Genomic DNA, 23385 nt, shown 5'->3' with positions numbered 1-23385 from the left:
CAATCACACCTTCACTTGCAGTGTAGACCTACCCTGAAGGTCTTGGGAACCAAGCTGGGATCCTCTCTTGTGACATTCATTTCACTGGTATTAGACCAGCATAAACGTTGTGTTTGTCATCTTGGGTCTCGCTCTTTGTGTGTTTCTCACATAATTGTTCATAATTATCCAAGGAAACTGCTGTTTAGAAGAACTGTGTGACTCAGTAGTGTAAGTTGCAGACACAGTGCTAAAAATGAGTTTACTTTTCCTCTGTGATTGCTACCTGCTCTGTTCAAATATTCCACAGTTTTTGTGCCATTTGAGGATTGCTCCCAGTGATTCATCATAATGAAACAGTCTACATTAAGGCTTGAAAAGATCTTATCAGTACATTAGAGGGGTAGATTATATGGTACATAAACATTTATCTCACTCCGCTCAGGGGCAGAAACATCATCTGGAAACTTAGGTGCTGATCATCCAGCCAACTTTGCCCTGATTGTAATAGTTATTAGCCTGCATATAGGTTAGCTTAAATAACATGACACAATATATACATTCTTTAGAGAGAAAAGGGCATATTTCACACTAATTGTGACCCATGTGAAAAACATAAAGAGGGCCCAATTACATCATTGCAGATAGAAGAGTAACATGCATGTGGTATATGGGGAATACACTGTGACCCAATGGACAGCCCACTGAATTGGGACGCTGGGGAACTGGGTTCTATTCCTGCCTGCTGCGTGACCTTGGGCCAGTTGCTGCACCTTTATGCCTCAGTTTAGTTTTCCCATCTGTAAAAATTTGGCATAATAATGCTCACCTCCTCTGTAAAGTGCTTTAAGAAGTGCCGATAAAAAGCACTGCATAACTGCAAAGCATTATTATGAAATTAGAAATTGGGGTGTAGCCTTTTGTCTTGTATTTCCAGATCAGCACTCCATTGTGCTAGGTGCTGTACTAACCTATAGTGAAACAAAACGTTACAAATTGGGAGCTAGTAGCAATTTGTAACTTCCTGAACTGTGCACTGCCTATGTGTTTATTCATATACGCTTAGAGTTGTTAAAGATGTGATATTGTTAGCTAACACTTTTCTTGGCTACCTTGAAAAATGGGCTGGTCCCAATCGAATGCAATATATTATTGGTGGATGTTTAAGCCCCAGAAGGTCACAGATGGTATCTCCATCCAGGCCAATCTAGTCAGCATAAAGACCATTATTCAGGGCTACATCGTATTGGTATTGTTTTGTCTGAACTTAGTGCTATTTCAAATGGCACTGGATTCACAACCCTGCAGAGCAAAGTTCTCCTGCATCTCCACCAAACAGGTACAGAACAGACACCATCCATGAGGGTGTAACCCACTGGTCAGTGCGTTTTACATTCCTCCTCTGGGCCTGACCACAGTGGATGAGTCTGTTGCAGCCGCCAGCTACAGAGCCTTGTAGCTTCAAGCTGCAAAGCCTTGTGCTTTTCGCTCTGGCGGTCCCCAGTTTAACCAAGATGGCGGCCGTCATACAAGCTTCCTCACAATACCTTGCTTCTGTGCCTTGACCCTGAACTAGTGGACCACAATGAAAGGTGAGGTAGCTTCGTTTCCACGTCCATTCAATCATAGGCCAAAAGCCCTCCAAAGGAGAATCCTCTAGGGGTGTATATCTGCTGTAGTGGCTCCACCTATGTTGCCTGTGTGGGAGGCATATGGCTGAAATGGGCCTGTGTCCAACAATCCCCATCACATAATATGCAAGTTAGAGAAGACTGAAGACCACTCTGACTTATGCCAAAGGGGTGCAGACAGCTGGCTTAGAGACATCTTTCCACCCAGCCATCTTGGTTTTGCCCAAGCATTCCTCAGGCAGAAGCAAAGGTTGGGGGTCACAACGTGGCTTCTATAAACTCCTGGGGAATAAAGAAATGGACTCTTCTGTAATATATGTGCCCACCATCTTCATAAGTCCCTTACAGTTCACAGGTTTCATTTATTCTTAAAATAGTGAATTTTCAAATGTACTGAGATTAGTCTGGACTGACTGTACCAGTTATATAAGAAAATGGCTACATAAGAAAATGGTCATTAATAAAGTCAAAGGTCACCTATTGGATAACAGCTTCTAAGGCAGTCTCTATTGGTTGGTGTGGAAGGTTTCTTCCATTGGGAGTTGCTGAACAGAACAGGTTTCAGGGCAGTAGAGCCAGTGGGACTTGGCTGGAGTTACATGTGTATAGGGCTGGTGGCATGGCTGGAAAACAAATTAATGAAAAATGCTGAAGTTGTTTCTGTTTCTTGGGGTTTTTGATTGACTCCGTTTCCACTTTTTTATTGTTTGTTTACTGAAAACCAGGTCTTGCTGTAAAAAAGATGATAATGTCAGTAAAAATTGGAGTGGGAAATTTCACAAAGAGCAAAAAATGTAATCATTGATAGTGGTCCATGGAAAGCTCTTGCAGAAAAGAGGCTATTTTTAGATTAAAAAAAAAAAAAAACTTATGCATATAGTGTTTGTCTGTTTTTTGGTCATCTCTACCTGTGTGTAAGTGAATTTGGCCCGAACATTACAGGACATGAATCTGTCCACTTCCTAGTGAGTAAGGCTGCTTATGTTTTCTCCTATTTTTTTGTCAATGGCAAAGATTTGCAGAGATTAGGATCCACAGAAACTAGCACAGTTTAGAGGCAATAAAAACACTTCAGAAAAAGCAATATCTTTTGCCATTGGAATGCAGCTGGTTGCCCAAAAATACAAATCCCCTCTTATCCTTGGGTGTCTCCTATAAGGAGGTTAATGTTTGCATAGGGGGAAAAGTTAGACTGAGCAAAAAGGGGGTCAAATCTTCTCAGACCATAGAAGATGATGACATGTAGGATGAAACCCTGGCTCCAGTGGTATCAATGGGAGTTTTGCCAGGGATTTCAATGGGGTCAAGATTTTATCTCTGAACTGCCAGGAGAGCAGCTAAAGCATTCCAGGTACATCGAGGAAGAACATACCTGCTGGTCTGCAGAATGGACAAGGACTAGGTTGTGAGATCTCTGGGGCAGGGACTGTTTACAGCACCTGGCACAATGGGGCTCTGGTCCCGGACTGGGGGCACTATCACAATACAAACAATAAATATTATTAACTCCTGTCATGGACTTCAATTTAATGCCAATAGCTTAAGCAGCTCAGCAGCTGAAATTTAAAGCTAGCAGCATCTCATTGCATTGCTGTACTATATCACAGTCATGTAATAAATCTAAGATGATTTATGTAAATTCCCAGTCAAGGTCTTGAACAGGGGTAGGCAACCTATGGCACACGTGCCAAAGGCGGCACGTGAGCTGATTTTCAGGGGCACTCACACTGCCCGGGTCCTGGCCACCGGTCCGGGGGGCTCTACATTTTAATTTAATTTTAAATGAAGCTTCTTAAACATTTTAAAAACCTTATTTACTTTACATACAACAATAGTTTAGTTATATATTATAGACTTATAGAAAGATCTTCTAAAAACGTTAAAATGTATGACTGGCGTGCCTAACCTTAAATTAGAGTGAATAAATGAAGACTCGGCACACCACTTCTGAACGGTTGCTGATCCCTGGGTCTTGAACAATACATTTTTAATTCCCCTCATCTCAAGCACTTTCCTCTGTCACCTGGCAAGCTAATATCCCCATGTGATTTTTTAAAATAAACTAATTAACATGTAATTAGCACTGCCCTGAGTGCACCCAAGCCCAGCCATAGCTCATCTGCTATTCAGCGGTGGAAGTAGATGTCAGAACACACAAACCCAGTTTGGCGGGGGATTTTCTGTCACCTATGCAAGGAGAGCTCTCCTGCTCAGGACTGTCTCTTCAGAGCTATCCTCTGATGTTCAGTGGAAAGAAAACATCACTGGCTAAACCTGACCCAGGGGCACCTAAATCGCACTCTGATTGGAGTCAATGGGAAGTGATGCAGCTGAACTCAGTGGCATTACACCACTGTAACAGCCGAATTGGGGCCTGTAGCAAATAACGGGCTCACCAGTGCTGTGTCTCCTGCTGGGGGAATTAGCTCTTTTCCAGCCCTCGGAGCGCCCTCTGTTGCCTGTGGCTCGCCTGCCTCAGGCCCCTGTGTCCCTCCCGGACCCTGGTGCCCCTTTCCTCAGGGTTCTGCCCCAGCAATACCCCCACACTCTGGGTCTCCTGTCCCAGGGGAACCCCCACCCCTCTATCCCCACCTTGCCTCAGTGGCTACTGCCAGTTGTCATCTAGTCCCCGCTCACTGGGGCAGACTGCAGTCTGTCATGGCCACTCATCATTGGCAAGGGGGTTGGACCAGCTGCCTCTGTCTATCCCCGGGCTACACCTCTGCAGTCTCAGTACCTCTGTAGGCCTTCACCAAGGCCTACAGCCTGGGGGTTTACCAGGCTGGAGCTCCCCAGCTCCTATTGCCCTTCCCCAGTACTACTCTACTTCAGATACCTTGCTCTCAGGCAGCTAACCCTTCCCACTCCAGGGCTAGAGTGAGACTCCTTGTCTCCTGGCCCCACAGCCCTTTTATCCAGGCCAGCTGTGGCCTGATTAAGCCAGCCACACCTGGGGCCAACTACCTCGCCAGCCTCCCTCAGCTGCTCTTAATCCCTTTTAGCTTGGACTGGGGCAGTTGCAGGGCCTCTTTCCAGTTACAGATTCACAGCAAATGGTGCTGTACGCAGAGCAATGGTTGGGTCCTTCTTGAACTTCCTGAGTTTGTAAGGGCTAGGAGCACTGTGGATTTTCTGAGCCCCTGAAGGAAACTTTCTGATGCTATTGCCTCCTGATTACCCATTACTGCTTAACCAGAAACAAAAGGATCAGACAGAGGTGGGACTTTGGGTGGGAGGATACAGTGGAAAATAGAAAGCAAGGGTCTGGAAGGACACTTAGCTAAAAAACTGTGATGACTAGAATAGGGTGACCAGATGTCAAAACTGAAATATCGGGACACGGGGGGCGGAGAAAAAAAAAACCCGCCGGAGCACCCCCCACCCCCACTGGTGCAGGCCCCAGCCCCCCCGTCCCGCTCAGGTCCCGCAGGGAACAAACCGGGCTGCCGCTGCCTCCGCCCCAGGGCCGCCGCGGGATTGCACCAGCTGGGCAGCCAGCCGAGACGCGACTGGCCAGGGGCTGGGCGCAGCGTGCGCGCTGCTGGGTCCCCACAGCAGGCCCGGGCTCGGGGGGTTCGCGCCCCGGGTGCCAGAGCCGCAGCCGCCGAGCGCCACGTGCTTGGCCAGCAGCCACTTCCTCCCGCCGCGGCAGTGGGAGCTGCAGCAGCGGCTGCTCCCGAGTCCCACTGGCCGCTGCCCAGGTGGGGAGAACAGCCGCCGCCTGGCCCCGCGGGCCGCCTCCCTGCTCCTCCTCCAGGTACCGCCCCGCCCGAGTCCTGCCTGCACTCGGGGCCAGGCCGGACTCACACTCAGCCCGGCCCCGCGCTCCCCTGCGTCTCCCGGGCCTCCCTCCAGCACTTGCGGAGGGAGGAGGAATGGCGTGCTTGGGGAAGAGGCAGGGATTTGGGGAGGGATCCAATCCGGCAGTGAGGGGGTGGGGCTGGGGGCGGGGATTTGGGGATGGATCCAATGGGGGAAGGAGGGGGCGGAGTCGGGGGGGCGAGCCCCTCCGGTCTCTGCCTGTGCGCGGGAGCCTTTGCTTGTTTGTCCAGTGTCCCGACCTAACATTGGTCGGGACGCGGGACAAACAAGCAAATATCGGGACAGTCCCGATAAAATCGGGACGTCTGGTCACCCTAGACTAGAATGATACAGTGATTTGTGGCTGGTGCATTTTGTGAGCAAGGGGGGCTATTCCCCATTCCTGACTCCATAACCCAGCTGTATCCGGCAAGTAACAATCTTGTGCTTAAGGAGAAACTTGCTGTTCAATGAAAATTTTCCCTCTTCTTGTTGCACTGTTTTGGCTGTAGAAGCAGAAAGTGCAGTAATATCTCCATTGCACATCTCTAGATCTAAGAAGGACCTAGGAAACGCCTACTTTGAATGTTGTAGTCTTTATTATGCAGGGAACAATTTTTTCCAGTCATTTCCAATATGTTTCCCTAGCATTAATGGAGAATGATGGGAGCCCTCCAATGGCTAACATAGGAAATACATGTTTCCACAGAGGCGAGCCAAAAGACTGTGTAGTCTAGTGGGGAAAGTATGTACTTAATATTTCAAAGGTAGCCACTGCAAATGCTGGTAAGAATGACTTTGCCTTTAATCCAGGAGAAGTCAAACTGTATCTGTATCACTGGATGAGTATTGTTATATGTATTTTTTTCATCCTTTCTAGGGATGGATTATTTATATGAAGGAGTGGAAAAATACTTGGTGCACTAAACTAGAGTGGGTTATAGTTAAGACTTTTGTACGTGGAATATAAGTGATGCGAGCTTGCTACTTGTTCAGTAATTCTGAGTTTACAGACTTTAATAGCTTCAGACAAATCAGCTCAGAAACAGTAGTTAATTCTTCTTTAAATAGACTGTGGAAAAGAGTAAAGTTGTGACTACGAAATACTTTATGGCAAACGGCTGCTGCATATAAACACTGCTGTAAATGTGAGCTGGATAACTTTATTAGCCATCGGAAGGGAAGAAATGCTGAAAAATGGAGTTTTCAGGGCATCAATCCACCTATTGAGTCATCTGCTCATGGCAATTTCAAGTTAGCGGAGTCACGTAGGCTTCCCTGGTTGCAGGTACATTTGCAAAACATTCTGAAAATGTTGATAAAGATGTTGTCAGTCTGCAGAATCTCTAATAACAGCAGCAGTCTTCTAGCAATACAATTATAAGTCTTATGTTTGTAATTCAGCGTGAGAACAGATTGAATGGCGAAACATTCGAATTACACTGCCACACATTTAAGTAAAACGGATTTTTTTTTTAAATATTCATTGGAGCGAGACAAACAGCATATCAAATGCAAATATACCCCATTCATCATCATAAAAGCCAGCGTGAAATAATCAGTCAAATGTATTGAAATTGTCAGTCTCGGGGAGTAGATAACTGTTTGCAGCACCTGTTGTTAAAAATTCCAGCACACCATTGTCTATTTTTAATTTTATATTTTAATTTCATTTTTTGTAATATCCATGTGATGGGGTATACCTGCCCCACACTGGACAAGAAGGGTTAACCCCATACAGGTCTGTCGCATCTTATGCTGGGGTTACGTTCCGCAGTCAGCGCGTAAAGCGAAAATCACGTCTAATCAAAATTACATTGAGTGTAATGGTGGGCGGAATCACCCGCACTACAGGTACAGTATTAAAATAGTTATTTTTCTCTTTTGTTGTTGTTGTTTTTTTTGTTTTGGCCAACCGCGTAAAGCTGAAATCGCGCGTGTTAAATGCGCGTAAGATGCGACAGACCTGTATTGTGGGCTAAGGAATCCACACCCCCTCGCCACTGCTGGGCATGCTCCAACTGGAGCCTCAGTATAAAAGGGAGCACTCAGTCTGGGCTGACTGCTGAGGAGAGAGGATGCGTATTGCAGGCTCCTGGAGCCCCAGACCACAGAGGACATGTGCACTGAGACCCAGAGTGGATACCCGGCTGCCCGCGGAAGCCCAAGAGGGGACAGAGTCATTGGGAGCTTTGCTGGCCGATGACCCCAGAGGCCCAGAAGACCTGTGAATGGCAGCTTTGGAAAACAGGGTAGGAAGTAGCCCCCAGGAACTAGATATTGGTCCAGTTGTAGAACTGGGGCAAAGTCAGCATGTTTTGGATGGATCCCTGCTGACATAGTGGTGAATACAGTCATCACTGATAGGCCCCTGGGCTGGGACCTGGTGGAGTAGGGAGGGCCTGGGTCCCCCTACCCTGGCTGCCACCCACCCTTGGGTGGTGGCCCACTTCCCCGCTGTCCACTAGGCCACGCAGCTCTGCATAGGAGGGCAGCTATATTGATTCTGGCCACTGGGCCATGCAGCCCTGCATGGGGGGGAAGACTGTCTTATTGACTCTGGCCATTAGGCCATACTGCCCTGAGACTAAAGGTGGTTATTTGGACTCTGCCCCAGGGCAATAACGCCCCCTTCTCCCCCCCCAAAGGGTTACGGGGTATACCTGCCCTATGACAATCCATCTGTTTAATGTAGGAAGTTACATCATTTTTCTCCCAGCTGTCCTGCCTTTGAATCCTCAGGTCTGATCCTCAGCTTGTTTAAATCACCTTAGTTCTGTTTAAACCAATTGATCTACACTGATTGACAGCACCTGTGGTTCTGGCCCTTCCTGTCTAAGCACTAGACTGAAAGCAAGCACTTAAGTCATGAATAACGTCTCCTGCGTTACAGAAACTAAATCTGAGAGTTATGTATTAATTAAATTGACACGGTCAACTTACATTTGGCCAAACTACACATTTTGGAATAACAAGCTTCTTTAAAGCTTACTGCAAGATCAAATCTAAAAAATCAAATATCCAATGAAAGTCGTCATTTTCAAGTAAATATGCATGCACTTTCTACCCGCACTAAGGCCCCAATTCAGCAGTACGTATCCATTCACCAAAGCTCTGAAGCGCTTACTTAACCTTGAAGTCAATGGAAGGAATGAAGTATGTGCCTAAAATTAAGCTGGTGTCTAAGTTCTTTGCTCAACTGGCATCTAAGATTTACCTGAAAGTGAAACTGACTATAAATAAAAGGGAAAGGGACTTATTGGTTTTGATTGTCCAGCCTGAGAGAAATGCAAACGGTAAACAAAAGATATAAATAGTGATAAGTGGATTTCTTTATTATTTTCACTTTTAATAATTTAAGGTGTTACTAGAAACATAAGCAAAGCAATGTTTGTTTACAACATAAGATTTTTAAGCTGTGCCCTTTAAGTAATTAAAGATTTATAGCGTGTTTTCTCTACTATGTAGCCTATGGAAAGCAAATGAGATGACACCAGCTAGTTCATTCAGAATCTGCTGCGCTCCTCTGTATATCTCTGTATGCTTGAGTGAGCATGTGTGTGCATGTCTGAGGAAACATCATCATAACAATTAATAGTAGACAGCATTCAAAGAGATAGGCAGGATCTCTTGGCTTTCAGTGCAATTCATCCCCACTCTGGATACCGTTAAGCCATCTCGATGAAAGATAAATTTTAACTTTGGCTCATAAAGCTATTTTAGAGTGGCCTGTTATTTGTCGTGGCTGCTGCTTTGGAAGACACTAGATGGCATCAGTGCTTGATTTGGTGCAAACTCTCGTTGTTTTTATCGTGACTCTTGCAATATTTAATGTTTTTCTTAAATCACCAGCTGATGGAGTCAAGAGATCTCATGAGACTGACTGCTTTCATTTTTGAAAAAAGCAAACATCTAGCCCTCACGGTTACTGAGAAGCTTGAAAACAGGACCCAAGTGTGCCCTAAATGCACAGAAAGCAAAGAAAATCTAGCATCTTTTTATTTAAAAAAATATTTTTTTTTGAGGCCTGACATGATTTTTGAATGCTTGGGATTAGCAGTACCGCAAATGGCCTGGAGTTTTGAAACCTTGGTGTTCCCTATAAAGGCTTTATCACCCTTCTGCTAATTGCTCAGGTTCAGATTCTCCCCTTTCTGAGAGAACATTCTCATGAGGTGAGCAGCAAAACTAAATTCTCCAAATTCTTCCATCACTGGAAGGGACTGGCCAAGGCACTGGTTCAGTATGGACCCAGAATGAGCTATGCCAGCTGTTGAATGGCCTCATCTCATCAGCTGGTGAATGCTCGCATCAGGGTTGAATCCTTGGTTGGTTTCTAATCTGTACACACAGCCATAATCTCCAACTCCACTTCTGTAGGTAAAATGTTGGCAGGTGGCAGCCCTGGGTGATGATCAGACTTCTGCATATAGCTTCTTACCTCAGAGTCCTTTGTAGACTGACATACAAATGATACGACCGAGAGTCACTTTATTGTCCAGTGAACAGCAGCACTACAACAGAGTAGGGCAGGCAATGGAGAATACAGTGCTTTCTATCAAGTTGAAAACTCTTGGGGCCGGGGGGAACCAATTTAGACATAGAGGATGGGATCAGCTACATTGGAATTTGGCCAGGACACTGGCATTCACACCTCTAGTTTTACAAAAAGTGTCATCACATCTTTAATAACTACAAGAAGCCAGGACCAGTTGTATCCTGGATGGCACCTGTAAGACACATCCCCAGCAGATCTGATGATGGCAGTGTAATGCCCCAGCATAGCAGCAAGGGCATAGGTTAGTACTGACAGAGGGAAAGTGGCACCTACTGACTTACCACCTACTGCTACTTCCTTGAGCTCCTAGGTATTCCTTTAAAAGTTTCCCAGAGTTAGTGACCTCTGGCAGGAAGACACCATAAAATGTTATGTATGCAAAGTACACTTTTAATTAATCCAGCTTCCCCCAAGCCTGATATGATTGTATATGGTCCTATTAGTTTTCCTTCCCGATTGTGGAGGAGATGTACTTGAGAACTACTAGCACGTTTCCAGAAGTTGGCATGATTGCTGATATTTTCTTCCTGCTTAATTTCCAGGAGTTTCCTGTGCTGTCTAACTGCCACAGAGTTCTTATAATAAGCAGCTGGTTATCAACAGAGAAATAGATCTGACTGTTATTTGGCATTCTCCTTTCATGTGTTGATTTTTTTTTTAACATTCAATTATATGAAACTTACGAAGCAAAATCACTAAGCACATAATGATATGTTGCTGGTATCTTAACATTCCTAGCTCAATGGGGCCTTTTCAACTTAATGGTCAATCTGTTTTGTTTAAATAGCTACATTACACGACAGGCTCCAGGTTGGTACATCTTTAGTTTTCAGCTCACATGGCTCTCACTGCAAGATGGCTCTGTCAGACGGAGGATTGGAAGATGATTTGGATCAGTGGACAGGATATTTGACTAGGACTTGGGACACCTACGATCTCTTCCTAGCTCTGCCACTGAATTGCTAGTTGATTTTTGGGCAAGTCTCTATGTCTGTTTTCCCCTCCTATCCTACCTCTATTTAGATAGTCTCTGCCCCAAAGAGTTTACAATTTCTCACTACATGTTTATACAGTGCCTTATGGAATAGGGCCCCGGTGTTGGTTGGGTCTTTTAGGCATTGCTATAATACAAATCATGATACTGTAATAGGGAAGTGCTATGTTACAGTGCAGCAGAAGTATGGTATAATAATAATTTGCGATTTTTAAGGTCTATAAATGTCAACTAAACTAACCTCATCGGACCCCTGTGAAGCTGTTAAATATGAGGAGCTCCATTTTATAGATGAGGAAACTGTAACACAGCCAGATTCAGGGTTTGTTTACACAACAGAAATTGTCCAGTGCTGACTATGGCTGCAGCTGAACCAAGGCTGAACACATAAGAACGGCCAGACTGGCTCAGACCAAAGGTCCATCTAGCCCAGTATCCTGTCTTCCAATAGTGGCCAATGCCAGGTGCTTCAGAGGGAATGAACAGAACAGGTAACCATCAAGTGATCCATCCCTTGTCACCCATTCCTAGCTTCTCACAAACAGAGGCTAGGGACACCATCCCTGCCCATCCTGGCTAATAGCCATTGATGGACCTATCCTCCATGAATTTATCTTGTTCTTTTTTTGCACCCTGATTTTTATTGCAAGTAGACAAAGGCTAAATAAGGACGGCACTGTTTCAGGGTCCCCAAATAAAACCTGCTATGAACTGTGGGTGCAAGCAAACTGGCCCAAGGTCATGCAGGAAGTCTCTGGGAAAACCAAGAACAGAACTCCTGGTCCTTACACACTACCACTCGGCTCTTTGCTTAGCCACCGCCTAGTGTCCGTTTTAATTCTGCCTGTTGGCTAATGCATGGTTTGCTCTAAATATTCCACCTATTGAGCTATTATTATGATGTTGGAAAATAGGGATTTTTCTTAAAGAGGATTTTAGGGCTCGTGTAATGTTCAGATTTTAGTCCAATGAGACCAAAAGTCTCTAGGCAAAGAACAGCCTGGGCAGTAGCAGGGCAAGGGTCCCCAAAAGCTCTGCCAATGTGTCCCAGCCCTGTTCTGGAACGCCCACCTGTAATGCAGCCTGTGAACCTCTTTAGGCAATCAGAGGTCAGACTGGTCTTCTCTGGCCCCTAGATTTATGAATGAGGAGTTGAGCTGGTTGGGATAATGGGTTTTGAGAAGCATTGTCCACCATAGGACTTCTGAGTTTGTAACCAGGGAGTGGCCTGGTTTTTGGTCCACACACAGTAGAGTTATTTCTCATAGCGGCTAACAGTGCCTTGCCCGTTGCTACAGGGTTGTCTGCCTGATTGTGACGTGTGTAGTCAGACACCCTAACTGCCTGTGTAACCAGCGGACTGCAGGATTCTTGTGCCTTCCTCTGAAGCATCTGCTGGAGACAAAATACTGGACTAAAATGGACCGTGGATCTGATCCAGTCTGGCAATTCCTATGTTCCTACCATTTTGTCAGCTCCTTTTTTCCTCCCAGGTTTCTGAGTGCTAAGGCGTTCTAGAGTCCCTTGCCTCACGTCCTGCTGGGTGGGTCTGTGTCCTCAGTGCCCCAGCAGGGGACAGACTGCCACATGGGGTAGCTGGCCAGATTGCATTGATGCAAAGAAGTCGTATGGTACGTGTAGACAACAGAAACGCGATTGACACACAGTTTTCTTGTGTAACAAGCTGCAGCGTGCACACAGTTCCTCTGTGCATGTTATGATGGGTGTTGTGCAACCTGGTAACAAACCCATATTTGCACTTAAACTGTACACGGAGCAAGACCGTCTGATCCTGCACTTCTTATCCAACGACACTCCAGTGCGCTCCAAAAAAAATAGCGGGACTAACAAAGCGCTTGACAATTATCGGGGCTCTGGGACCACCCATCGTCTGTTTCTTTTTGTCTGTACATTGTTTACATTTTAACCTTTTGTGCTAGATCCACAACTGGTGTAAATCAGTGTACTTCCACTAGCTGATGATCTGACCCCTTGTTTTCATATTTGTCTGTGAAGCACCTCCCTTGTTGTTGGCATGGTGTGAATAAATAATTCTGTTGAAATGAGTATCACTGTGGTCTCTTACTGTGTTCGGTGATTCAAATCACCTTTTAAAAAAAAATCTTGACAGCTTACAAATGTGCATAGGCTGCCTTATTTTATTTTTTTTAAGTGTGTTCTTCTAATCCTCTTGCAATGTCTCATCATTTTCCTCATGTCTCATGGTTCACTTCTACAGCTTTTATAGCTCTAGAGAATGACAACTGTATTAATGTTCTGGATGAAATATATCAGCATGTAGTTAGGAGCCATATATTATTTATGCTGTTAGGATCTTTTTACACCTGCAGTAAATATTTCCAACTTCAACGAAGTTACAGATTCATCACTGTAAATCTGCATATTGGGTTTTTTGGTTTCTTGCTCGCTAGAGTCATATTTCATTTCCACTAATAAGGAAATTGTCTTCTGCTTAAAAATGATCCTATCAGCTGAAACAGAGCTCTGTTTTGATTTACATTTAATATCCATCTGTCTAGAGCAAAACTCACAAATCTGGACCCTATGTAGCTTCTGTGAATGAATGTAAGGAGCAGATTCCGATAAAATGAGTAGCACTTTGTTTATTTCCAAGGGCGTACTCTTGGAGCATGGCGCTGTTCAGTGTGAGTAAGAGTATCAAAATATGGCACTAAGTTAGCATCATCGGGGATGCTTCTCTTCTAGATGTGTGAGTGAATGACCCAACTCAGGGCTAAATAGGGATTGGGAATGGCTGAGCCATTACAAACATTGAATCTATCTCCCCTTGTAAGTATTTTCACACTTGCTTCTTATCAAACTGTCTGTACTGAGCCATCTTGATTATCACTTCAAAAGTTTTTTTTCTCTTACTTAATTGGCCTCTCAGAGTTGGTAAGACAACTCCCACCTGTTCATGCTCTCTGTATGTGTGTATATATATCTCCTCAATATATGGTTCACTCTATATGCATCCGAAGAAGTGGGTTGTAGCCCACGAAAGCTTATGCTCAAATAAATTTGTTAGTCTCTAAGGTGCCACAAGGACTCCTGTGCTTTTTGCGGATACAGACTAACACGGCTGCTACTCTGAAACCTGACCTAGCGAGGTTCAGATATGGTGCCCATCGCTGTGGTATTTGAGTGCATTACACGGTGCCTTCTGAGCATGTCCCATTTGCCTTCAAGTCTAGGAGCTTTGTCTTCTCGTGCTTTGTATCATTGTTGGCTTGTCTGAAGAAAAAAAATAGGGGCAAGTCCTTCCCCAGCTAGCATCAGGTTGCCCTTGAGTTTGAGCTGAGAGCACTAGGACCAGTCCTGAAATCCTCACTGAGATGCAACCCCCCCAGTTATTGGGTCTAAAGGCGAGTCAGTAAAGTAATAGCTTTTATTAAGGGTCTGATCCTGCAATCCTTACTCAGGTGAGGAGTAGCACTGACATCAGGATCAGGCCCTGTGAGCTCTAAATTCCACCACATTCACACGGACTGCTGAGGGAAACTTTAAAAGCCACAAAGGAGAAGTTGGGGATCTAGGTTCTCATGGTGCCTTTAAAAATCATATTTAAAAGTATGAAAGAACAATCAAGCAAAGATAGGTAAAAGATCCAAATATACCTGCAGTTCGGACTCACTGGGGGCTAATTTAGCTACAACGAGTCAGGAAAAAGATCTTGGCGTCATCGTGGATAGTTCTCTAAAGATGTCCACGCAGTGTGCAGAGGCGGTCAAAAAAGCAAACAGGATGTTAGGAATCATTAAAAAGGGGATAGAGAATAAGACTGAGAATATATTATTGCCCTTATATAAATCCATGGTACGCCCACATCTCGAATACTGTGTACAGATGTGGTCTCCTCACCTCAAAAAAAGATATTCTAGCACTAGAAAAGGTTCAGAAAAGAGCAACTAAAATGATTAAGGGTTTAGAGAGGGTCCCATATGAGGAAAGATTAAAGAGGCTAGGACTCTTCAGTTTGGAAAAGAGAAGACTAAGGGGGGACATGATAGAGGTATATAAAATCATGAGTGATGTTGAGAAAGTGGATAAGGAAAAGTTATTTACTTATTCCCATAATACAAGAACTAGGGGTCACCAAATGAAATTAATAGGCAGCAGGTTTAAAACAAATAAAAGGAAGTTCTTCTTCACGCAGCGCACAGTCAACTTGTGGAACTCCTTACCTGAGGAGGTTGTGAAGGCTAGGACTATAACAATGTTTAAAAGGGGACTGGATAAATTCATGGTGGCTAAGTCCATAAATGGCTATTAGCCAGGATGGGTAAGAATGGTGTCCCTAGCCTCTGTTCGTCAGAGGATGGAGATGGATGGCAGGAGAGAGATCACTTGATCATTGCCTGTTAGGTTCACTCCCTCTGGGGCACCTGGCATTGGCCACTGTCGGTAGACAGATACTGGGCTAGATGGACCTTTGGTCTGACCCAGTACGGCCTTTCTTATGTTCTTATGTTCTTATGTTATTGCACTTCCAAAATCAACCTTGAACAGCTGCCCATCAGCTATCTAGCAGGAATATGATTATACTGGTGTGGAAAATCCATTGAGAACAGATGAAAATATAGTACATATTTAGTTTACCAAAGAAGGATAACATGCTGGTCTTTTTGATGACTGGTGTACATGCTGGTCTGTAGTCTAGTCTGTATGTGAAGAATGGATTGGAAGACTGATGTGTGTATGTGGAAGGTCGATTCGTTGACTTGCATTGGGAAGTGGAATAGGGAAGGTACAATGGTATGTGCAGTCTGTATAGGAGGTTAGATGGGGTGAATTGGGCTTTGCTTAATAGTGAGGTAGGGGAGGGAAGGAGTGCTAAATAATGGGATGGCAACGGAGTTGTTTATTTGACTGTATATAGAAAATAATGTCTGAGATTTGTGGTTTCTCGACCGCGGTGGGTAGCTGGAGAGAGCGGCGTTTTTGAAGACAAGAGGTTGGCATGTCTGTCTAGTAACGGGTGGGTGCATTGAAGGCCGCTCAGAGTTTATAGACTATAGGAGGTCAGGGGTGGGGAGGGGAGACTTCACAATATTGTAGTTCATATTCTAGTCCTATGTCTTGTGTTCCTACCATGGAAATGCACATAGTGATGAGAGGGGCTAAAAAGGTTTCTGGTCTATAAGCTGTTGCTGGGCTGTGGCGTGGGGCTGGGATTAAGATTTTTGGGGGATATGCACTATGATATTCTACATGTGTATCTCCTATTTAGGAAGCTGTGAACTGTGATGAGTGTATCTGGATATTTCTTAATCGTTATCTTCCAACTCTCATGTTTCATTTTCCTAAACCGTTATATACACACCGAGCATCAACCTTAAGTGTACAAAGTCTTTTCTGGCTGTGGTTTGATAACCAGTACAAACTTGCACTGGCTGATCGGCAATTCTGTCCCCTGGCAAATAGTGAGATCTGAATAACCTTTTTGAGGGCATCAGGTGCACCACAGAACGGTGCTGTATCAGCAGCTTCTCTTGCTCCCTCTAAATTGGTGCCGGTATTTAAATAACTCCATTGATTCCAGCATTTGATTATATATTTTTTGTAAATGCTTTTATAGAAACATTTTGCTGCTGAGGGAGTCAGAATGAAATGCTCAAGATTAGACTAGACCCAGCAGAGGCAAACGTATGTCCTGTCTTATATGGGGATGGTATCCAAGAGCAGTTTTTTATATAAGAAACCAACTTACAGCTTATTTCAGATTTTCGAATGATGATGCTAATGTGCTTTCAGAAGCATCAGTGTTACCCTTTTTCCATCCATATTTACTTATGGTTAGTTAATTCACTGTTTCTTTTCCTGCTTCTTTATTACTTCTTATTTTATTTGTCGTGCAGTAGTGCCTAGAGATCCCAACCAGGTTCTGGAGTTTGCAATCTTGTAGCAGTGCGGACTCACCCCTGCGGCGCCACCTGCTGGTGACTTCTGGGAATTAGCTCTTCCAGCGTCCGGAGCGCCCCCTGCAGGCTGTTGATCCGCCTTACCTGTGGCCCCGTGGCCCTCCCAGGACCCCGGTGCCCTTGTACCTGGGGTGCTGCCCCCTGGCAGTAACCCCTCAGTCTTAGGGTCTCCCCTTCCTGGGGAACCCCCACCCACTACCCCCACTTCACCTCAGTTTTGGCTACTGCCCAGTCTCCATCTAGCCCCATTCACTAGGGCAGACTGCAGTATCAGCCACTCATCACAGGCAAAGGGGTTCAGACCTGCTGCCTCTGCCTACCCATGGGCTGCCCCCTGCAACCCTATACCTACTAGGCCTTGCCAGGCCTGCAGCCTGGGGCTTTCCTAGGCCAGAGCTCCCAGCTCCTCTGGCCCTTCCCCAGCCCTGCTCCCAATCTAGGTGTCTGGTAAAGCTCTCTGCAGCCAGGCCCTTCTCTCTCTGAACTCAGAGAGAGACTCTTGAGCTCCTGGCTCCCAGCCTCTTATATAGGGCCAGCTGAAACCTGATTGGGGCGTGGCCCAGCTGCAGCCACTTCCCAATCAGCCTAGCTTAGCAGCCCCCAGCCACAACCTTCCCCCAGGGCTGTTTTAAGCCCTTGAGGGCAGGAGCGGGGTAACCACCCCACTACAAATCTAAACAGACAAGACAGGTGGGCAGGGAAACAGAGGCACCATTACAGTGAATTGCCCAAGGTCACACAGCAGGTCTGTGGCAGAAGCACAAAAGGAATCCACGTCTCATAAACCCCAGTGCAATGCTGTATCTACTAGACTACACTGCCTCAAACAAATAGAAGCTTTCCTCTCACAAACTCAAAGCATACCCACACACTCCTCTGAGGGCGCATGGCCTAAAAAACGCTAACTACAGATCAGTGATGTTCAGCTTGAGGATTAAATAGTGCAGAAGCCTCAGTTAAGTGCTCTCACTTACAACATTCTTCAGTCTGCCCTCGGATCACCTTCGAGGACCCAGGAGTACTGCAGCCTGTAGGTTGGGAGGATGCAGACAAAAAGTTTTTTTCTTTCTTTGGACAATGCTAATTTGAAGAAACCAAACCCTTTTGGGGTTTTGATTAAACGCTTGTCGGAAATGTTTCTCAGTTCCAGGATATGAAAGAGAGAGATTTGTCCTAGAAGACTAGCCAACAAGCTGGTGGTTAGGGCATTCCGCTGGGATGGGGGATACCCAGCTTCAGCTCACTGCTCTGCCAGATTTGGAGCAGGGAGTTGAACCCAAGTCACCTACATCCCACATGAGTGCCCCAACCACCAGGCTACTGGCTATTCTGGAGTCGGTAACCACCCCCCGGGTTTCACAAAAAAATTCCAAAGAGCTTGGCTTTTGCTTGATGTGGAATGGCAAGTAGTTTGAAATCTAAAAGTTTTGTAGACTGGGAAAGCCATCTCCTGCCCGGTTCAACTTAGGAGTGTCCAGTAAGGTTTTGTCCTGAAAGCTCTTTTGAAGCATACAAATGCATTGATGATGGTCATGTTCCTCCTGCACTTGGCTGCTTCGCTCATGCATGGAGCTGGAGCAGCCGAGGTGGGGAAGCAGAACATAGTAGGGCGAGGAAGGAATGCTGTGTGTGGTACCCACAATTAAAGAAGGATATTGATACATTGCAGAGGGTTCAGAGAAGAGCCACGAGACTGATTAAAGGATTAGAAAACCTGCCTTATAGTGATTGACTCAAAGAGCACAATCTCTTTAGCTTAACCAACAGCAGGTTAAGGGGTGACTTGCTTGCAGTCTATAATTACCTACATGGAGAACAAATATTTAAATAATGGGCTCTTCAGTCTAGCAGAGACAGGTTTAACACAATCCAATGGCTGGATCCACGCTAGGCAAATTCAGAGGGGAAATAAGGTGAAGATTTTTAACAGTGAGGCTATTTAACCATTGGAACAATGTACCACGAGTTGTGGTGGATTCCCCATCACTGACCATTTTTAAATCAAGATGGGATGTTTTTCTAAAATCCGCTCTAGGAATTATTTTGGGGCAGTTCTCCGGCCCCTGTTATGCAGGAGGTCAGACTAGATGGTCACAGTGGTCCCTTCTAGCCTATGGATCTATGCATCCCCTTTGCTCCAGTACCCCTCTTCCTCACGGCTCTCCTCCAAAGTCCCCCTCCTCTACCCACACCTCCAATTTTTGTCACTTTTCCTCAAGGTCTGGCCCCTTTATAGATATTACTCCCACTTCCCAATCTATCTCTCCCCATGCTTCTGTCTAAGCCGTCCCTCACCCATCCACACAGAAAAGGCAGGAATTGCTTCGCTTGCAGATGGACGAGAGGTTAATTTCACTGTGTCACTTTCCTTTGAGATTTCATTGCTGATTTAATGTACATTAAACATTCTTGCTGAGGGGTAATAATCAAGCCAGTAACAGCTGATGATAAACCTGGGTGCGTGGAGAGAAGGGGGGGAGGAAGCAGAATAGCAAGGCTGACAATGCCAGCAGGAATTGGCAAGCTGCCAAGCGAGGGGGGCTAGCTGAGAGAGGCCTGTCCTTTATTCCGCACTCGCTGGGATTCTATTGGTTACCGAGCTGCTGTTTAAAGCAGAAGCGCTCGGAGGAATTAGCTGCAGAGCCAGCCACCGGATTGCAGCCCACCCTTCAGTGCACCGAGAGGCGCATGCAGGAGCTTGCAGAGTGTTCAGATTTTGATTTCTCTTTGAAAGAGAAAAGAAGGGAGGGAAAGATCCCAGAAAAGGAGCTCAGATCCCACAGCCCCGGGGGGCGAATAATGAATGCGACCATATTTCAGATCATCATTGACGAATTTGATGCCAACTGCAGCCTCCTAGATGCTTTGCAGGATACTTTTATCGAGAGTTCCTCTGTTCCCTTCCTTGGCTTTGATGGTAGGATGTGTTAGCCTATAACAGGGCTTGGAAAAGCCTGGGGTTAAGATTCTTAGAGTCACACTTTGCTTTGTGATGTGAACGGGCTTTCTCAATCGCTTCTCTTTCGTTTCTCTTTTTTTAATGTGAAGGTCCATATTGCAATGCCACCACCGATCAGATAGGGACCTGCTGGCCCCGGGCCACTGCTGGGGAACTGGTGGAGAGACCCTGCCCGGAGTTTTTCAACGGGATCAAGTACAACACCACCCGTAAGTACAAACTCCCCTCTTCTCTGTCTGTAGCTTGTGCTGAGAAAAGTGCTCTTATGAAGCCCCTGAATGCGTCCTCATAAAAAGCAGCTTCTTAAGTGTTTGGCTGGGAATTGACACCTCCTGCACATTTTGAGTGAGGCCTGCAAATTCCTATTTTGAGTGATACCGATTTTAATGTAAACTTGGCCTTTTAAACACTTGCATATGTTTCTTCAGGCAGATGTGGAGAAGAAAACACGCTGTGTCTTTTAAGGAGACAAGGACATTTAAACATGCCCACTGAATTTCTTAGGTATTTATAAGTGTGATCCTGGTTTGTGCACATGTTTCAATTAAAGTAATTATCTCTCTGGCTTGCTTAGTCCTCAGTCTTAATTAATAAATTGGTGATGTGCTTGGGAACAACCAACCCTCTGGAGGGAACAATGTGCGTCTGAATAGGGATTAGAGTGGACTGGAAAGCCCTGAAGTCCTGATCTAACAACAGAGGCTGAGGTGCCGAATCTACTTAACTCCACTGGCAGTTTGCTTATTAATCAGGAATGGATGCAGTGCCTTAAGCCGGTTGCATCAGGAACTCAGGTGAGCCTGTACTAGGATGTCATTAGACAGATCAAATTTACCAGCACGGTAAAGTGCAGTCTTATGTGTATCATACAAATTGTTTGCCGCTGGCTATAAATATTTTAATAACTACACAATAGTGAGTCACCGGCACATGTTTGAGAGGGGTTTGTTTTCAGGCTGTAGACTCATTTCCCCTCATTCTGGTCAATACTGATCAATCCATTTAGGAGCTTTTGGATGATTAAGTGCCCTGAGTGCTAGCTCCGCATATGCATAGGACTTTGGTTAACAGTCTTTTTCAGAACATTTTTGATGTCTGTTTCTGCATCCCTGGAAGGTTCACTGTGCCCTTGTCCTTGTGGGGAATTAATTCATGTTAATAAGGCTTTAGTCTTTTCTTAGGCTCCAAATTCACTTGGCTTTCTGTCTGTAAATCTGAAGCGGGAGGGTCTCCGGGAACCTTGTGTCTCTCTTAGAGGTTGATTTTAACTTGTTGGAAGTGGATTTCCTCTCCCCCTCCCTCTCTTTTATGGGTTAATAGCCAGATTTGCGAAAGGGCACAGCACCCAGTATCTCCCATTTGAGAACCAAGGGAGCTGCTGGAGGCCCAGCACTCCTGAAAATCAGCGTAGGATCCTCCTTCTGCAGCCCTTCCTTGGGCAAAGCACCCAGTGAAGTCAGCCATAGGTTCACCTGGGTAAGGGCTGCAGGATTAACCTTCTGCAAGCCGTGCTCTTTGTGGTGAAATGTGCTATGCCCTTCCTCAGAATGAATACTCTTTTACTTCACAAGCAAGTACCGTTGACATTAATGGAACTATTCAAGGAGCCAGGAACAATTCAGCAAGAGTGGGGGTATTAGGAATCTGGCCCTAAAAGCTGCCGATGTGCCTTCCGTGTAAGTGTATGTAAAAGAAGAACGGGGACTATTAATCTTCCGTTTTCCCTGTGTGTATGGGAAGTTGGTTTCATTGATTTTTCTGAGTTTTTATACTTCCCAAAGGGCTTGATGGAAACAGCATGGTATGGTTATTAACTAGTTGCATCCTTAAAGACAAACGGGAGAGATGTTAAATGGAGTTCCTGTGCCCCGAACAAAAAGACCTAACTCCCCCCCCTTTTTTTTTTCATGCAGATACTCTTTATAACTGGTCTTTTCAACATTTCTTAATTTAATTGGAAGCTCGGTCTTTTCTGCATAATGTCTCCGGGTGGTGATTATTTACCTTGCATTCGCAGTAAACTTCCTCTAAATACCCGGCTTTAAGATCTATGGCACAGTTATTACTGCTCGGCATTAGTTACATGCTGTTTCCAGGATAACATGCTCACAAATAGATATTCAGATACTGCATGGGAAAATCTATTTGCAATAGTCATGTGAAATGGATCATAACTTGTGTCTAAATTGGAAACATTTATATGTGTGCATAGGAAAGTTGGGGTATGTTTGCACCACTTTTCAATAACGCCTAGAGATGTTTGGGTTCTGCATCAGTGACAATTTGTAGCAGATGTCTAGAGAAATTCTACTCTTCCGTTTATTTAGCTATGGACCCGATCCTTCAACTCCTTGCTCACGTGAACAAAGACAGTTTGCAAGATGAGGCCTGGGTTCAAGACAGCTTGTAAAATCAACTGCTTAATAACGAGCTTCCTAAATATATTTCAACAGGAAACTGTTAATTGTTAACCAGTCTGCTACAGTTAAGATGCAATTACTTCTGGAATTTGAAAGAGATGTCCAGGAATAGAGTCAGGGCATGTCTGATATTCCTGGACACTCAGCTGCTTCCCACGTTTTGGCTACTTCTGCTGGAGATGTGTCACTTAGTTAGTTGATTAAATGTACTAGGACACCCTTTGCAGCAGAACCCTGTCTGGGAGCAGATTGTGTACATTATGCAAATAGTAAAATAAACACAGTCAGCTGAATATAACAGTAACTCAATCTCACGAATAAGGGCAAATAGCCGACCGTAGAGTGAAGGATTGCTTTGGAGATAACTTGCATTGACACAAGAGATTTCTACCCTAAAATGCTTAGTTCAATTCTTTTCTGCTTGTGGCACAACATCATGATCAATTTTAAATCGAACCAAGAGGTACAGATAAGAAATAGTTTGATGTTATTCCCCAGTAAGTGCTTATGCTGCATTCTTATCTGGTTCCTTGGACTATAGACAAAAATGCTCATACTGCAAAATTCACTACTTCAAATGTTTGTCTTAGCTATTACTATTATCCTGTTGACATGAAGAAGGAAGATACTTGGTTATTGGTTTGAGGGCAATTACCCCTTAGGAACCATTCCATATTTTTGTGTTGCATATTTAATCTCTGTAAAGTCTTGGGAATCAAATGATGGAGTCGTGGATCTTGGTCTTCTAAACACAGTGGGCGAGATCCTCAGCTGGCCCGAATCAGTGTAGTACCACTGATCCTCTGAGCCAAACTGCTCTTAATGGAGTTACCCCAGAGGTGAATTTAACCCCCTAGTTGCCACCAAAAGAAGGATCATGCAGGAACTCCAATATATAATCCATATTCCTGAATCCTAATGCCTCAACTCCAGCCTTGCCTATTACAAAAACCCATGCACTCAGGCAGGCAGATGCAGTAACAATGGAAACCCTCAAACGATCCAGCAGAATTGATCCAAAAGGCACTACAGACAAGAAGATGCAAACTACCCAGAGTCAGTACACAGATATTTCCATTCAGCTACGAGACAGAGAGAGCA

General features: G+C 45.0%; 1 protein-coding gene across 2 annotated transcripts in view; it reads left to right on the top strand.

Moving 5' to 3' along the window:
• The window catches only part of CRHR2 (corticotropin releasing hormone receptor 2), a 268724-nt gene that overhangs the window by 75851 nt on the left and 169488 nt on the right, over nucleotides 1-23385 (top strand). Inside the window, exons 1-2 of one of the 2 annotated variants that reach the window (XM_065399013.1) lie at nucleotides 19705-19822; nucleotides 19954-20073. In XM_065399013.1, coding sequence (XP_065255085.1) covers nucleotides 19705-19822; nucleotides 19954-20073 — 238 coding nt within the window. Of the gene's footprint in view, nucleotides 1-19704; nucleotides 19823-19953; nucleotides 20074-23385 lie in introns of those variants that run through there. The other variant, XM_065399012.1, reaches the window with a different exon arrangement.

Source organism: Emys orbicularis, chromosome 2, assembly GCF_028017835.1.
Source record: "Emys orbicularis isolate rEmyOrb1 chromosome 2, rEmyOrb1.hap1, whole genome shotgun sequence".
NCBI classification, from domain to species: domain Eukaryota; kingdom Metazoa; phylum Chordata; order Testudines; family Emydidae; genus Emys; species Emys orbicularis.
Note: the sequence above shows the minus strand (reverse complement) of the source record. Positions and strands in the feature narration are given on the sequence as shown.